This window comes from Cynoglossus semilaevis, chromosome 13 (genome assembly GCF_000523025.1).
Source record: "Cynoglossus semilaevis isolate Cse_v1.0 chromosome 13, Cse_v1.0, whole genome shotgun sequence".
In the NCBI taxonomy this organism is placed as follows: Eukaryota; Metazoa; Chordata; class Actinopteri; order Pleuronectiformes; family Cynoglossidae; genus Cynoglossus; species Cynoglossus semilaevis.
This window is the reverse complement of record NC_024319.1, coordinates 12,618,554-12,636,529: the sequence shown is the minus strand read 5'-3', so window position 1 is coordinate 12,636,529 and position 17,976 is coordinate 12,618,554. Positions and strand designations below refer to the sequence as shown.

The 17,976-nt window shown below is 37.8% G+C and overlaps 1 protein-coding gene across 5 annotated transcripts in view; it reads right to left on the bottom strand.

The window, feature by feature from the left end:
* The window catches only part of oxr1a (oxidation resistance 1a), a 112,308-nt gene that overhangs the window by 4,926 nt on the left and 89,406 nt on the right, over positions 1-17,976 (bottom strand). For 3 of the 5 annotated variants that reach the window (XM_025061562.1, XM_008323693.3, XM_008323694.3), the window contains 7 exons: positions 16,031-16,183; positions 15,091-15,275; positions 13,423-14,108; positions 11,358-11,526; positions 7,180-7,345; positions 2,170-2,250; positions 402-527 (listed from right to left, as the gene is read on the bottom strand). In XM_025061562.1, the coding sequence (XP_024917330.1) occupies positions 402-527; positions 2,170-2,250; positions 7,180-7,345; positions 11,358-11,526; positions 13,423-14,108; positions 15,091-15,275; positions 16,031-16,183 (1,566 nt within the window). Of the gene's footprint in view, positions 1-401; positions 528-2,169; positions 2,251-5,064; positions 7,153-7,179; positions 7,346-11,357; positions 11,527-13,422; positions 14,109-15,090; positions 15,276-16,030; positions 16,184-17,976 lie in introns of those variants that run through there. The other 2 variants (XM_025061561.1, XM_017037936.2) reach the window with 2 other exon arrangements.

Genomic DNA, 17,976 nt, shown 5'->3' with positions numbered 1-17,976 from the left:
GATTTTGTTTAAAATATATTTCACATTTCATTGTAATTCCACATTAAATAAAATTATATGGCACATAATTTATTTACTTATTAGGAAGATGTCTGCACTCTGGTGTATTTAACAATCAGTTCATGGTTTCAATCAGTTATTCTGCAGAAAAGTTATTTTATTGTGGCTCCCTTAGTGTAGCTGCTAGCATGCCTGCCTTGAAAGAGAGTCCTGGGTTTGATTCCCAGAGGAACAACATACATGTAAGGCGTTCAGGTGTCTGCTATAAGACATGAACACACACATAATGTTCCCCTTACACGTGTGCAGACATGAGGAGGTCATTTTAATCACATTTCTATGTTTTCTGGGCAAGTTGCTTGTGAATGTTTATCAAACCATCTGTTTCTGCTTGATTCTACCTTCTCTATCTGATCGGCCTCCAGGAGATCGCTGGGTTCTCTGAGGTTGGGTTTGAAGGTTTCCGGCTCCAGGTCGGTCTTAATGGATGTGCCATGCTTGGAGTTCACCTCCTCCTTAGTGGTGATCTGCCAGAATCAAAATAAATATCAGATGTGTTTTGTGCAAACACAAAGCGTGATGTAACCAAAGCTCCCAGTAAACAAAGGCTGTTGGTGAGGTTGGTTACAACTACTGCCTCGGTCTATAATTTAGTTTCATAACATGAGACAACAGTTAAATCCAGTCAAATGTGTTTCTGGCAGCAACTTCTAAAACACAGGTTAAGCAAGTTGGGTTATTTTTAAATAAGGGGAAACTGGGTAAATATTAAATGTTTATCGTCAGTAAATGTTTTTTTAACTAATCAAAACTACTCTACTTCATTACCTGGACACTGTATATGTTATAGTGTGATGAGGAAGACTAGTCTGGCAGCCTGGCAGAACTGAAAGTTTCTTCAGTTTACTGCCTGGGACCACAGTAATGAGAATGCTAAATGTATAAGAAATAACAAAAATCAAGGCTAATGAATACTCTGAATAATGCTGTTTGACATATTCTCTGACTGGTGAATGGTTTGGGTTATTTATCTTCCACAGTAACAGTGGCTGACTGTGGAGTGCTGGTGGCTGTGATGCTCTCATGTTTCAGTGTTCATTCAAATAGGGTCCATCTGCATTGTCCCCAGAAAACATCCCTCACCCCATCAGGGGAGTTTTACTTCCACCAACACATCATCTCTTTGTTCCCACTACTCTGAGCAGCTCTTGTTTATTGCTCACACACATTGAAACACACACAAAATGATTGAACAAAACACAAAGGTTTTCTATAAAATATAAAACAAATGGGGATTTCTGAGTTTATTTATTTGTATCCTTATCCGTAAAAATAATCCTAAATAAATAAACAATTCTGTCCTCAGGCAACACATGCACAATGCACATTTAGCTCAAATCTATCAAGTCAACTACTAAAATGTGTTTGGTGCCCATGTGAACTTGCTCCATAAATTAAAACTGGCCCTGAAATTATATTAATCTAGGCTACAGAGATCAGCAACTCAGGAATTACTGATAACGTGTTTACTAGGGCTAAGGTGGGACTATGAGGGAGCACAAGTACTAAAGAGGTACAGATGTTAGCACAACACATTGTTACTGGTTAGAAAACCTGCTGCACTATATTTTACTACTCATTAAAAACCAAGCAAAAATCAGCATTTTCATTCCTAAGCACTATATTTAGAAGAACTATTCTGAAAGGTTCTACGAAAGGCTTTTACTGGACTCTACAGAAGTCTTCCATGGTGGAAAGCCTAATTGACTTTTTTCATGTTTGCTTTTCAATTTGGCAAGCAAAATAAAATAGAATGCTTTCTTGTCCTCATCAATAGTCAACCTAATAAGCTGGAGAAAACCAACAGTCCTGAAACTGGTTTTGTAACTGGAAAGCCTAACACTTGGAGACAAGACATTCTCACAACACACACTAATTTCTCCAAACAAAGAAAGATATTCTCAGTTTACAGTCAACTCACTCTGACTTGAAATTGTTATTTTCTTTTTTGCCTGCATAAAAAGGTTTGAATTGAAACCTACTCAAACTTTTTATTCACAGCAACAGCAAAACGTGTGTTTGGTGTCAGTGTTTAAGAGCAGCAGCAGCTGCTGGTGGTGTTGGTGTAGGCAGCAAAGAGAAGGGGGCAGACAGGGCTGGTAAGGGCACCTGGAGTCGTTTGCAGAGTGAGCGCAGATCTTCACTGTTTAGAGCATCAATCCGACGGTGGTACTCTGTCAGAGACACTACCTGGTTGTACAAAGACAGGAACAGGTGCAACATAAAACTCTACCAGGTCTATTATTGATAAAGGGGAAAAACAATAAATATCAAAGGAATTACTGAGTGAACTTTCTACAGTATGGTTGATGGTAGAGGTCCAATACCAAGAGTGTTTTTATTTATATAAAAATGTAATTTATTTCAGAGTTGTTTTGCATGTTTGTGTAGACAAAGGTTAATTTAACCGTTTGCTCCTATTTAACAGTGGAGTTTGCATTTATCTCCATAAAGTAAATAATAGACAACAGTAAAAAGGCACTTGTTGCTGAGGTGTAAAATATGATTACAAAAGGAAACGACAAGAGCAATTTTCGCATTATTAAGAACACTTTAAAAAATTCCCTGAAGAGTTTTTGTGAATATTGCTAGTTTCAGGCCTTTTTAATTAAACATAAATTATAATCCCATTGAGTGCAAAACCAATAACATTGGATTTCATTGCCTGCTGTGTCCCACTGGAAAGTACAGTTGTCAATAAAGGCCTGAATGAACTCTCATCAACATTGTTGATTTATATTCCATGTTCCTCAAAAACAGATCATTTATCTACTGGAGAAAATCTAATACCAGCCACCAAGACCAATACCTTGTGTTGAAAATGTATATGGAAGGTGCCAAAATCAACAGAGAGGACACCTCACTTCACCTAAACTGTTTTGTATATTGTGAAAAAAAAACTACCAGAAAGGCTGTAACCAAAACAACCAAAGCAGTTTTCAGCTCATTGAACAACTGCGACGTTACTAAAGTACTTTCTGTTGAGACACAAATAATCCACAAAAGTGCATCGACAGTCCAGACAGACCAACACAGTGACCTACCAAGCTTGGCTTCATTCCAGCAAATTCACACCCCACGCTGTTGCATACTCCAGCCAGAGCTGCTTAAAATACGTTGGCGTTCAGTAGCTTTCAGTGTCTCTGCACAGGAAAGCTATTAATATCCTCATGAACGAAAACAAACTAAAAAAAACAAACAAACCACAAATGGTCACAACTGCTCTGCAAATCTTTGTCTTTTAAAGAATCATTGCATTTGGAAAGATAAAAACATGAATGACGAGTGAAGTTTACTTGAAAAAAATAATTGTTGGAATAATCCCAAAAACATAATAAAGGGAATATTTTAGTGCAGGTAGTGCTGTTTTATGCTGAAGAGCCACCTGGTCGTGGAACCTGCATTTTTATATACAAATTCCAATTTGATTAGTTTTCTGATTTTAACAAATTTATTTTTAAACAGAAGCAGTTTAAAAAAGTATGTACTTCTGTGGTCCTAGTGAGGAGGTCGGTGAAATACTTTGTTGCATCACATGATCTTGACCTTTATCCTTTAGAGTTTGATGCTATTCCTTTGTAATAGAAGAATCCAAAAAGGAAAACAACAAGTATTGTTTTTTTTTGTCATGCACCAACAAAAGCATCTAAAGATTAACTTTTAAGGTGCCATATTGTTTTCTTTCAGAAATCAAATATATAAACAAAATAAAAGTTGATACAGGGAGAAGACACTGATGTGTACAAGACATATGTTGCAGGCTCCTACTCACCAGATTGTAAAAGAATCAGCATAGGCCTGTCAGGAAATAATCATATTATCCTACATTTACTTGACAAAGAGGTCACGTAAAAAAAAGTTTATTTACTCACCTCTTGGCGAATATTGTAAATACCGTTTTTGGTAACAAGCTACCTCTTTACAGCACTCAATAATGCAGCAGAGAGGGCAGACCTCAAAAAAAAAAATCATTTGAGGATTACGTCAACTTCTTACATCCACATCTGTCCCCATGAACACTACGGGGACAGCAACGGCATTCTCCTTTCTTCATAATAAACCTCAAATAACAATACCAATTATAATGATTAATCTTACAGTTAGCTTGAGTCCAACCAAAAGTTTCCAGCACAAGCAACAGTTAACAGAACTTAGAGACATAATACAGACTAATATACCATGGATAGAAATCCCTGAGTAGTTGTGCATCATTAGTGGTCAATTAAGTGCTACAAATTATCACCAATGCAATGCATGGCCAAAGACTCCAGCTGGTGACCTTGAGCAATAACTCCCAAATCACTGTGTGACCCTAACCTTTAATATCTTAAGTGTAAACATTAGAAGATGGGGTTAGAGAAGTTTCCTAGAAATTGGAATTTACCAATTTAAAGGATTTGAAGCATCTTATTTCAAGTCTGGGTCAGGCACCTCATAAGAAACGGTTCTATGATAATTTGAGCCCCTTAGCAAGACCTAGCCATGAGGCAATAATGTCACCCTTTAGTCTGACTGCTTTAACAAAATAAGATGCCATTTAGACCCTGAGCTTTTTTTAAAATGTTATTACAGGGACATTTTGCTGTACTGTGTTTTTTTTAACGTAACTAAATTCAAAAGAAAGGCATGTCTAGAAAAAAGGTCACTGAGTCACACAGGTGGAAAACGAACAGTCACGACACAATTTGTGAGGCCAATGACAACGGTGTAAAAACTACAAGTGTAGAAACTTGTACCTGACCATACAGTAGCTGCATTAGGTCAGGGCACCGAGTTTTCGCAGACCAGCTATCACACAGACATGCACAGAGCAAGCTGCTCCGACCGTCAACACCGGCCGGACAGTGGTCACTTGTTCGGTCACTGGACCAGACCAGAACGGCTACGAGGCCAACACGAGAGATAGCTGCGTTAGCGACTTAGCATAGATCGCTAACAACAAGCAACAACAACAACAAACTGCATATTAATATACAGGATGCGAGTGGACAACAGTAGACATACACAGGTGTACTTCGGTGTCAGTCGTTTCTCTTGCTCTTTCACCCTCCGAGAAAACATGTCTTGCTCTCTGGGCGAGGCGGAAGCTGAAAAAGTCACATCACAGATGCCTTCCTTAAGTTCTCCTCGCTCAGCCCCGAGAACAAAACAGCCTGAGTTTGTATTCAGTCCGTGAGCCTCACAGACTAAAATAGAAACACTTCTTTTTTACTGGGGTCGCTAAAGCTCCGCGAGTACGTGACATCGGTAACAGCCAATAGATATGAGGGAGAGGAGGGAAATTACATTTTATTGGTGGACCAAATGAACTATTACCGCCACCCCACAGAAAGGGTTTAAAGACACAGTAACAAAAAAGTTAAATAACTAAAACAAACTTCACTCACTGTATTAATTTATATCTGTGTTTTTCTAAATTACATAATTTTAAAACAACTCGTCTGCATTTGTAATATTATATTTACAATAACGGTACCACAAAAACGTATTTCATAACTTCACATCAAAAGCACATAGCAAAAAGGGAAAGGCATATTATAGATACATTCTGTGTGCCCCATGCAAAACATCATATGTATGGACTAAATTAAATGCATTTCGTTGAATTATTTGTTATTAATTCCAAGACACCATGCATGCCTAGATCTGCATGATGGATTGCATTTTAACAGCTCTTGCTCACCACTATAAAGCAATATGGTGACAAAATAGTTCAAATAATAATTAACAGGACAATGAATGAAAAAGTCCAGATCACCACCGACATTTAACTTTCATTGAACTTAACCTCCATATGTAGTGGAAAAAGTCTGCCAAGTCTGTCTTGTACCTTTAACCAAAAAGGATATTCAGTTAAACACAGGGCCTAAATTTAGGATGTAAAAGTCTATTAATATGGTTATTTTTTTTGTTATCAGTTTTCCCTCAGTAAATGCATAGTTTTCCATCAGTAAAGGCAAAGTGTGAAATGTAAACATGTTGTTAACAGGAAAAAACTTGAGCATCATGTCCCTATTTACTTATTCAAATGTGGTGGATCAAGTAGCTTCTGTTTGCAAGATTGTCCGAGCCAAACAAACCAGTCCACTTTGTTTCCTACATCAATCACTTAGAATGAAATTCAAATCTAGGCCACTGCTTTAGCGTTTCAATTTCCTGATCCACCTACTGTCAACAATCAAATTCAAGCAACACACACACATGCATTCATGGTGCTTAAAACTTTGATGGATTGGAATTGAATACTGCATCAGTTCATTAGGCACATAGCAGATATACAATACCAGGTACTGAGTTTTACTAAGAGTTGTAAGTAACTTTGGAATTACAGAGTAACCAGTCACAACATTAACTGTGCTCAAATATTTGACCTGAAGTTTTATATGTCCCATGCACCATCCGGTTGAACGTACACCTAAGGTCACAACTAAATATAAAATGTTATTTTTACAATGCTTTTCCCCACAGGTAGACCCTATCAGGACCCTTTAAATTTCTCTTCAACATGTCAACCACAAAATTGAGAAGAAAGAAAATGTACGAATACACAACAATTAATTTCAAGTTTAGTCGTTTGTGTTTTCTCTATACGCTCAGTAAAAATACCTATAAATGTGTATGGATTATTTTGCGTTTCTGCATTTTGCAATTTACCCAATTAAAATTGCCAAATGCTGAATAGCATGGGTGACAGTCACAATACATTCACCAAGAAGCGCTAACAGTTACACAAACATGCAAAACGCTTTGATTGGAAGCTTTAGTGAAGCACATTTCCAAGCAAAGCAAAAGTTCACAGAAACTATATGACTTTCACGTGTTTAAAAAGTTCACACAAAGATTAAAACTGTTAAATAAAGAAATAAGAAGTGTTACGCACAAGTGGAAACAACACACACATGTACATAAAAGAGTGCACAATCTAACATTTACAACATTTACGAATTCAAAATCAAGAAAAGCACTGCATAATGACGGCAAATTAACAGTTTCACACGTACAAGAAATACTCACAGATTATGGATTAATCAAAACTTTACATTTTACTAAATCCATAACTGTGAACTTTGACAAAAAACAAAAGGTGCAAGGTGATTGAGCAGTTTTCAAAGACCTTACCTCCCATTCCTTGACATTAAGGTCAGTGACGGGCTCATCCTTTTCTTTCTCTGAAACCTCATTCTTCTTCACCACCATAAACCCAGGCTCCTGTCCCATTCCCCTGATCCCCTCACCGTACATGTCTGGACTCCACTGCATGAAGAAGACGTACAGGTGGTCTGACCTGCAGGCACAGATACCAGGACAAATGTGGGACAATAGGTTTCTTTATTATAAGCTACAGGTAGCACTAAAAAGCCTAAATGATAATTTATGATATTATACCTAACATTTGTAAACAAGACAACGTGTTTAGCAACATGAGTCATTACACGGTGAAGGAAGGCTTTAGAATATTTACACGTGGCCAGACAAACAGTTTTATTTGCCGACCACTTACAGTAAGGCACAGTGCATAAGGCTGTAAACACATGACATTCATACATTACCGCCTTATTAAGTTGTTATGGTGAATGCATTACGCAACAGCTGTCCATGTCTTCCTTTAAAAGTACTCTAGTATTTATCTTGGACTTGCATTCTAAGGCAAAACCATCTTTATATTCTGTTTTAGTTTAATTTTATTCTTATCAACACCACAGGTCTTGGATTATGAAGGAGGATTTATATTTGATAAGGTAACTTGAGGTTTATTTCAAGGTTTTCTGGGTACCACCAAATGTCTTTCCTCCTTATCCCCATAGAAACTTTGTGCTGTAAATCTCAACAGTTTTTCTTCTTTTTCCTCTTCTTTTCTTCAACAACTTTTCCTCAAGGAAGCTCTAAGGAGGGCATGAGTGTTAGGAGACAGGTTAATCCCTTCAGTTTTCTCCTGCTGACTTCTTTATATAAGTAACCCTTGTTATTGCTGCAGGCCAGCTCCTCAGCAGGAGTGTAGGAGAACCCCTTCCTGACATCATCATTTCAGAATTTTTCTTTCTTTCTATTTTCTCTAATTAAAAAGATTTCAAACCTATTTTTGTGCATGATAAATGACACAGCCTTTTGCCATGGAAAGTTAACTGCCTCCAGTTAGGTTGTCTGTTTTCACTCAGTTTATTTCAACTTGAAGTGAAATGATCTGCTAAAAGATCTACTTTACTACCTTAAGATTACTACAATTCATAAAAAAACATTTAGGGATAGCTGATGACATTTAAACTATTCATTTTATTAATACATTTATTCATAAATTTATGAATGCAACTGATCCCTATCTCACAACCAAAAGCATACATGAAGTAGGAAAATGTAGCTGCCTTAAAAAAGGGGTGAATATACAAAAATACCCATGAGCTTAAGGGAATTGACCGTATTTGCAATTTATCAGGAAAATTCTTTATTTAATTTATTAGCTGACAGTTCAAACAGCTAATGATAATGATGTGACTGAAGACACACAGGGACACGGCAGTCAGTTAAATCTAAGCTTCACATCTTAACCTCCTCAATTTTTTAAAATTTTCTAAATACTCGAACAGCTTCATACAGGAAAAGAGGAAGCTTCTCTGTTCTGTTAAGACTTTACGTGATGTGAAAGTGGAGTGTAATGATGAGGCTGCAAACAAACAAACCAACCAACCAACAGATAAGAAAGTCCTGAGTCACACATGGCCACTGCTGGTAAACATGTCAGAGCTGTGACAGACTTGTCGATGCTCAGCTGCACTAAGGGTCATCGATGTGCATGTGTTCATTCAACTGCCTCTGCTTCGTCCTTTCTTCACTGCTTGGATGTTTAAAGACACATTATGTGGGTCACCTCCCAACTAGGTCGTGCAATGTTGCGAGAAGAGGAACCGCTGTATGTTGTCTGACTGCATTATTGGCATTCCTTTCTAACACAATGCTAAAGAAAATATGCAAATTAAGTTTTTGTAATACATTTTTGGTTCCACAATGCTAAAGAAAATATGCAAATTATTATTAATAATATTTAATATATAATTAATATATATAAATTATTAATAATATTAATTTTGTAATACATTTTTGGTTGTCTTTGGTTAATAAAAAAAACCCAAGAACTCCAATCATGACCTATTTAGTTTTATAAATTACCACCAGACAAATTAAAAGTGCATCAAAACAAAGAATGAGATGATAAGTTAAGCCTGTTGAAATTGAAAAATGTAGTTGGTCGACATTAATGATCATAGAAAAAAGATGATGCAACTGGCTAAAATAATAATAATAAAAAAATCATTTTAATTTCAAAATGGATGTAGTGTTTAAACCAGGCTGTGATATCACTAAGAAATGTGATTTCTTAGTGAAATTGTGAATGTTTAAGGAAGTGTTGTTTTTGTTTTTGTTAACAAAAAGCAAAAACATGACTTGGAAGAGATAAACCAACAGCTCTGGCATTTCCATGATATACAAAACAACTGGGTCTTCAGAGAAAACATCCACATGCATGTCTGGGCCTGATAACAATTGGACAGAGCTTTCAACAATCTAAAACATGTAGAACCCTATAGATATAAATAAAGCTATACATTTTGACTGAACTTTGACGCATGCATTTTGTTATGTAAATTATTTCCTTTATAATGAAGTTGTGCTTTAAAATTAGTTACACTGTAGTTATTTCTAATACTACAATACACAATACTAATGCTGTATTTTGAGTACAACAGTCCATATTCAAATAAGAGTGTTTCAAGTAGAAATACTTGATCACACTCACAGAAAGTTAAACTTGGACAATAATTTTGGCGAGGATTACAGATTTAATTATGAACTAATCTGATTCTTCCCTGGGCAACCTACATGAATAGCAGCCCTCATTATATTAACTCTGTTTACCAGGTGGGAAAATGCTGTTGCTGGGCAACATGCAAGAAAATAAACAACAGGGTATTAGGAAGTGAGACATCTGAAGTTCACAGTGGATAATGAAATACAGCAGCTTACAGTGTCATCATTGCTGGAGCATGCTGCATAGACAGTATTTGTGATGTCAGCACTGAATTAAAAATTACACAACTGTTTGTCAGATTCTTACGTGATTAGTGACAGAGTATGGATCGTTTGTGTTACTGCTGCTGGAAAAACTCCACACACGTGCATTTAAACGTCAGGCCAGATCACCTGCTGTGCAGTAAGACTCATGGTGATGTGACTAAACAACAACGATTCCACTATTTTTATTTTTTACACCGTTGACAGATGAAGCCATTAGTGTAGTATTAATTAAAATGTACTCTCTAGGTGAACATGGGTGGAAACAGATGAAATGTGTCTCCTGACAGTGAGAAAGAGTCCTAATGCAATTATGATAAGAGCTGACTAGGCAACTGTACATCACACACTACGTGATGCAGAGTGATAAAACACACATTTCACTTCCCTTTCAGTTCGGACAGAAACAAAATGAAGCTCAGAGCAGGTCACAGAAAGCTCCAGAGACAAGAGTTACTGCACACAGTGTGGTATATTGGACTATTCTACTACAGGGACTGTGTGCGCGCGAGTGCACATTTCCCTTCAGAATAAATTGTTATAAATAATTTCATTGTGTAGGAAGCACAGGGAGAGGGCAGTGGTCACCGTGGAAGTCAGATCTGACAATCTGATCATAATGTACAATGGATTCATAAAAATTAACAATTTTAACGATTCAACAATTTGATGAACGATTCCTTTATTGCCATTACATGCCGCAGTTTGTGATAGGTTTGTTTATTCACTGTTTGACTTGAGATAAATTTAGATGTATATGCTATCAAACAAAATGGCTAATTAACCTGAATAAAATTATGTCGATTGCAAAACAGCAAGAAATACAGGCGAAAAAAAATGGTTCTACTGTGATAAATCCATGGAAGAGAATTTGTATAATCAAAACAAACATCCTGAATGTTGACTTTCTGCTATTAAAAAGGCCATTTTTTCCAAAAATAAAATTCATTATGGTCAAAATAATCTCATTTAATAAACTAGTTACGTTTAAAAAAAATACTGCTGAATAGGAATCTGAAAAACTACATAGTGCATGAATTTACTTGAACAAGAGCTTTAAAGACACTACATAAAACCCACAGGATATACACATGCATGTATAGAACACTGAAGTTGGTTATAGCTTGTTTGGAGCTAACTTACCTGTTGTAGCCAGTCAACTGGAACACACTGTATTATGTATATTATCTTTTTTTTTTGGGTTAATGGAAGGATTGAACAGAGCCACTGACCTTTCCTTGGGCACAGCAAACCAGTACTCGTGCTTTTTGCCCTGCTGGGCATACTGCTGCATGGAGGCGCTGGCATTGGAAACAAATGTTTTCTTCATAGGCTTTCCCACCCTCAGGCAGAGGAACTTGTGGTTGTGGTGTTTCCTTTTCTCTGTGGATATAGTACCGGCTGATGGGAAAAAACAATGAGAAAGACAGACAAAATAAGTGGATCTGTGGCAGTAGAGTAGAGAAAGACAGACAAAATAAGTGGATCTTATTTAATAAGCAGTAGAGAGGTAGGGTAGTGTTAGAAGTCACATCTGAATAAAAAACAAAAAACAAGCCCCTTCTGTGTTATGTCTAATGATACACCGGTTTTAGACAAGTTGAAACAAGAACCATCAGTCTAATTTTTAAGAAAACGGTTTATTATGTCCAAAGAGATAAACTTCAGTTATATTGCTGGAGGTGTACAGACTCACAAATAAAACGGGGCTTGGCATTATACTAGCCACTTAATACTGTATTGTTACTAAAAAAAAACTGTGTAATTCCTACAATAACAATGAATCATGATTAATTCACAGCTACCATGTGATTAATCTACTTTTTAAAAAGCAAATTAATCACAATTTAAAAATACCACTGACAAGAAACACTGCACAACAACTCACAGTCGCAACCATGTCTCATGTCTGTGGTTTCTTATCACAGCTCACTGCCTCAGGGGGCTGAATGGCATCATTTGTGTCAGTGACTTTACACTGGTACATGTTGTCTTCTGGTCTCCCAGTTAGGAGACAAGTATACGGTAACTGTCAATAATGACAGTCAAAACAATATTATCGTCTTCAGAGAAGGCTCACAGACTCAAATTTGATTTTCTCTCTGTTTCAGTCTGGTTTTGAACTTGTGACTGTTTCACATTGAAGCAGGCTAGATGTGAAGAGAACAGAGAGCGGCTCTTGCGTCTGCAGTCATGTTCTATATTGGCAGTAATTTTCAAGCAGAAAATGGTAAATTCTTCTGTGTCTGCTACCGACTTTGAACATGGTTGGTTGGAAATAGGCAGAGACAGAGGAGCGGGGACTTTTTGATGTGAATAATGTGCTAGAAGCAACAGTTTTCAAATATAGACGATAAAACAATCTTTCCCAGTGTGGAGAAATTTACTGTGTGCACTGATGTGAGGTTTTGCTCGCAGCTACGCCAATAGTCAAATTTTTTTCAAGCACATGCCAAGTCCAATTTAGAGCTTTTCCTGGATATTTAAACTGTAGTAAATTACTTATGGTGACCAATATATTTTAAGCAATAAGGAGGAGAGCATGGGATAGAGTGAGATGGAGGCAGATTATCTGCTGTGGCGGTGAAGGCCAAAAGAAGAAGATGAAGTGATTTTTTCATTGTAACATTCTACATTTCTTAAAACATTTTTGGTGACTAAACAACAAAGAACTACAGAAGTAATCCTTCAGGTCCGACAGCTCCTGTTGGATGGACAAGCTGTTTGGCAATGATATGATGTAGAAACAATCGCTCGTTTGAATCCGACTTTCAGCAGTTGTCAGATTAAATGTCCAGCAATTCCTTTTTTCTATAATCAACAGAGGAGACATTAAAAATCATTTGGGACTTTCTACATTTTAGAGGTTGTCAAATAGCTACAGAAATCAAAGCATTCGAATGTTGGTTTAGATGATTCTTTGATGTGAGATTTAGACCTCATAATCTTTCTCCGCTGGGCATGGATTCAGTCTGTGGCATTTTTGGGTGTTTGATAGAGTTTAGCTTATCACCTGGAGGAAAGGTTTCAATCATCAGAGCCACAGATCAAAGAGCTACATAGAGACACATAAAGCTGTGGCTCCACCAGGCAGATAAAAGAGAGGCTGCCATTTCCTCTCGTCTTTACATTTCAATTACACGTAACAAAGAGGAGGAAAACGGAAAAGGTTATAGAGAATATTATGGGACTGGTGTGGTTCTGAAGTAACTTTCTTGTGTATTACAACAGAGTTGTAACTTTACAACCTGTAAAAGCTGTGTTAGGTTTTTTTTTGTGTTAAAGAAGAGTATTTACCTTCCCCAGAGTTCTCTGTGTTGTCCTTTTGTGACTCCTCTACATTTTCCTCCTTGCTCTGTTGCATAGTGTCCGTTTTGAAGACATCTGTCCCCTCGTTGTCATCTCCCTGTGAACTGGCTGTGATGGTGGTGGTGGTGTTCCCTGTGGCACCAGGGTTGGCTGAGCTTTGGGAGCTCGGGCGAGAGGAGCTGCCGCTGCTGGGACCCTGGACCTGGCTAGTGCTGCTGCTGGTGGTAGTGGTTATAGTGGGTGTGCTTGGTGGCTTCTCTACACTGTGCTGATAGGACCCCATCGGGGACTGGCTATTATTTTCTGTGGCAGTGTCAGGTGGATTGTCCTCTGCTTTCACCACGGAAGAATCCTGTGGCTGGCTGACTGAGCCACGAGTGCCGCCTGCGGCCTGGGTGTCTGGCTGGGTGTCAGCGGCTTCCACTTGGGTGACCGTTTGCACAGACTCCGTGGAGGCGCCGGAGGACTTGTCTAGGCGGAGGTCCTCATTAGAGGCCTGTCCTTCTTCTCGGATGGGAGACAGCTCAGATTCAGTGAAGACATCTTCAGAGATGGAGCCCTCTGTGCTACGAGGGGCTGTGCTGCCGCTGTCATTGGCTCCTGGTTCCCTCAGGCGATGTTCTGGATCCTTCTGCTGGGAAGGATGTCTCTCAGATGGCAACGGCTCCAGGTCACTGCAACCAGAAAAAATAGTTTATATATGTATCAATTACTTTTACAATATATGAACATACTATATACCAGAGAGAGAGAGAGAGAGAGAGAGAGAGAGAGAGAAAGAGAGAGAGAGAGAAAGAGATATTAAGATGATAGATTACAAACATCTGTGTATGACATAAAAACAGTCATTTGTGGCATAAAAACTGCTTTAAGGGCAACTTTCCAGTCAGCTACATTCAGCTCTAGGTCATCAGTAGTACCAGCAGAACACAGCCTGGGCTACATAATGATCCAACATATTTGTTCTTACTTTAATTTGTCTCCAGCATCATTAAAACAATCACAGTCACAGCCATAACAACAACTCAGACAAAGCTGTGGGAGGAAAAACAAATGACTGCTTCATACTAGATTAAAAGGTGAGTGCTGGGCAGAGAAAACACATTTTAATGAATTCCATTGTAATTGCTGCCTCTTTCCTGTTGTGTCACAATTGGGGACAGAATTAATATGTGCACTGGACGCTAATTCCATGGGATTACAGGTAGAGGTGTAGTCGATAATTAGACTTATAGCAGCAATGTTGCTATATTGGTTTTGTTAAATGAGAAAAAGGTTATAGGAGTAAATCAAAATTAGATGGTGAGAGTGTTTTCACTATAAGAACTACCACATGCACAGCACCACTGTGCATTTCCACAATTCAGAATTTATGAATTTGAGTTGTGAATCATGAATGTGACTTCTTGACACAAAAAGAACCAAAATCATTAAGATATAATTATTGTATTATAATTTATAATCCTACCTAGCTTGCAAAAACATAAATATTGTGTCCATCTTGTAAATCACAGGTGCTTATACAAATTTAAAAAAAATCGGACATTAAACCCAGAATTTTAACCTCTAGAATTGGAGAATTATGAGCTAGACAAACAATGTCAAAAATACATTTTACACTTCTCTCCATATAGTGTTTGTTATTTTCCCACATACTCAGGGACGGTCTCTCTGATCCTGGGATCAGTGATCTCCTTGTAAATGGCCGCAGACTGCACTTCCTCCAGAGGACACATGATGCCATATTCCTCGCAGCCATGGGCCTGGACCAGAGGGTCCATCCTGTGAGGGTCAAACATGATGTTGTTGGGAGTCACCAGCAACACCCCACTCACTGCACCCTGACAACAAAACAAGAATGTGAGGGATGTGTTAAAAAACTCACAGACATGTCTATATTTATTTTAGAAATAGAACAAACAGGGAAAATGTCAGCTCAGCATCCTTATCTATCTCAGAGGATAATAAAAAGCACCTCTGTCACATTAACAGTTGGAGGTCAAATCCATTTGTGACCACAAATGTCCTAAATCAAGTAGAACTTATTGACTGGCAGCTCTGACCACTTCAGTGCTTTCATTTGGTACCTGGGAGTGAATCAGCAGCAACTCAATACCACACATCTTACTGTGAGTGTGTTTATATGTGTGTGTGTGTGTGTGTTTATTTTTCTTTTGATTGCATTTTGACATTTTGGTTCAAAACCAACAAATTAAAGACATTTCTGAAGGTCATCATGATTTTCAATGAGTGATTAAAATGTCATTTTTGGGAGAGTTGAAAGTAAAGTTTCTTTTGTGTTAGTCAGTGCTAAATTGTGTAAAGTTGTTTTAGTTGGGTAGGATATTTAGGTAAATATGTTTTTTATTTCAGCTGTTTCAATTTTTGGTGCTTATCAATGAAGGCACTGAGCTGTAAATACATATATTTTTGATGTTCTCAGAGTTTTGTGAATTAGAGTTAGATCAGAACTTATACAGTTCAAAAGAAATCAATAGCTTAGTTTCCACAAATAAATTATGACAACTTTTTCTCAACACACTTTATTGTTTGTTAATACAATTCATTAAAAAGGGATTAAGGAACTGTATCTCACCTTTCCATCAGTGATGTACTTGCAGTTAATCTTAAGGAATTTCTCCGTGAGAGCTTCTTCCTCCTCGGAAGTGGATGACACCACCCTGGATTGACGAAGGTTGGAAAAAACTGGAGGATGAACACCTTCTGGTTTTGCAGGGCCATCAGAATCCTGAAGGCAGAAAAAAGGATATTTCATCATTTCACTTATTTTACACAACTGTAATGGAAATAAGTCACACTACAGTCTATATCTATCGGTAAATATAAATCATAAATCTTGGGCCATGTTACATTTAATTTGGTTTTGAACAATAATTATCTATGCACATACATTCTGTGTCAATCTGTGAGCACACTGCAGACTAAAACAAGCACTGATTAGCAGACATAGCTCTGTTCACTTGGTGATACATGCTCTAACTAATTTGTGTCTCACTTCATCAAACTAATGTGAGCGTGGCTGTAAATGTATTATCTATATAAACACATATTTTCTGCACAGTGGGACAATCGGGTTAAAAGGAAGCCAACGATGAGCCAAATGAAACAGCTCCTGAGTTGCTACGCTTCATTGTAGTAATTATGTGGGGGGCATAAAAACAACAGTCGAACAAGATTGAGCCTTTAACTACTGTGGCTTCTTCCTGCTCAACTCTGCTGAGTGTTATTTCATTACTGACTGTGTCCTGTAAGGGAGATTAAATAATCTTCTCAGTGAAAAGGTCAGGCTGGTGCACAGTTTGAAAAACCAGTGCCACAAATGAATGGATTTTTTAAGGACAAATGAATACTGTTTAAAAAAGGTTAGTACTAATTTCTTTGTAAAACCAAATTATTACAGATTTTGTGCATTCTGTTTACCGACATAAAGTTTTTGAAAAAATGTATCTGGCAGGATTTTCCTGCTTGGTGTCCTTACTCGCACCTACATAAATTAAGAATTAAAAGAATTACCTTTAACCATAACCTGTGTCATTCTTTAAAGCACCAGCAGTACTGAATCCTGTGGCCATTTTTAATTTTTTATTTATTTTTTTTTTTTACAAAGGATCGCCAGCCCTTTTTTTGGAGTTTGAGGACTAAATGCACACAAAATTGTGGCATGAGATATGTATTTGTGATGTGTTACACAACTATTTTACCTTAATTATGGGAAATGCTTTATACACAGAACTACATACAATAAAATGTTTTAGAAAGACAGATGAAGAGGGAGAGAGAGAGAGAGAGAGAGAGAGAGGGAGAGAGAAGGGGAGAGAGTGAGGGGAAAAAATAACAGTCTCCTCTAATTTGTTATGGTTATCAATGCTCAGGACCCAAAACTTGCAGAAATAATTAAAAACATTGACAATGCTTTTTCAGACCCAATGCTGATTGAAAAATGCAAATATCCTAATTGTTTTCAATTCGCTTCACAGATGCATCCTTGCAAAGCCAAAAAAAAAAGAAAAAAAAAAAAAGAATCAAGATCCATTTTGATACATGAATGATAGCTCAGTTTTGACGCTGCCTAATTCTTCCTTTTCACTGTGATAACTGCAGTACGGCACAGATGGTGTGTGCTGAGCTGGAAACATGAGGTGTGGTGGGTTTGGTGTGTCATCAAGTGGCCTGTCGCCAGGTGATGTCCGCGCTGTGGGAGAGGCTGATTCGGGTCTGTCTTCGTAAATCTACACAGAGACAACACTATCACTGAGGGTAACACTTAGTGGGAAAGGAGTCTGACTGATTTGACATTGGTCAGTAAAATGAAGTATTGGAGAGGAGACGAGGTAAATGGAGGACAGACAAAGAGAGACGAAAGACCCAGGGGACAAGTGAAGTAGTGAAGAGCATCAACATCACTGATGCAAACAGAAGCCCAAGTCTGGAACAGCCGTCTGCCATCCCCATGACACCCACTCCAACACCACCCTCCCACCCAGACACCTGCAGTCAGCTGATGCTGAGGGGGGGGGCCAA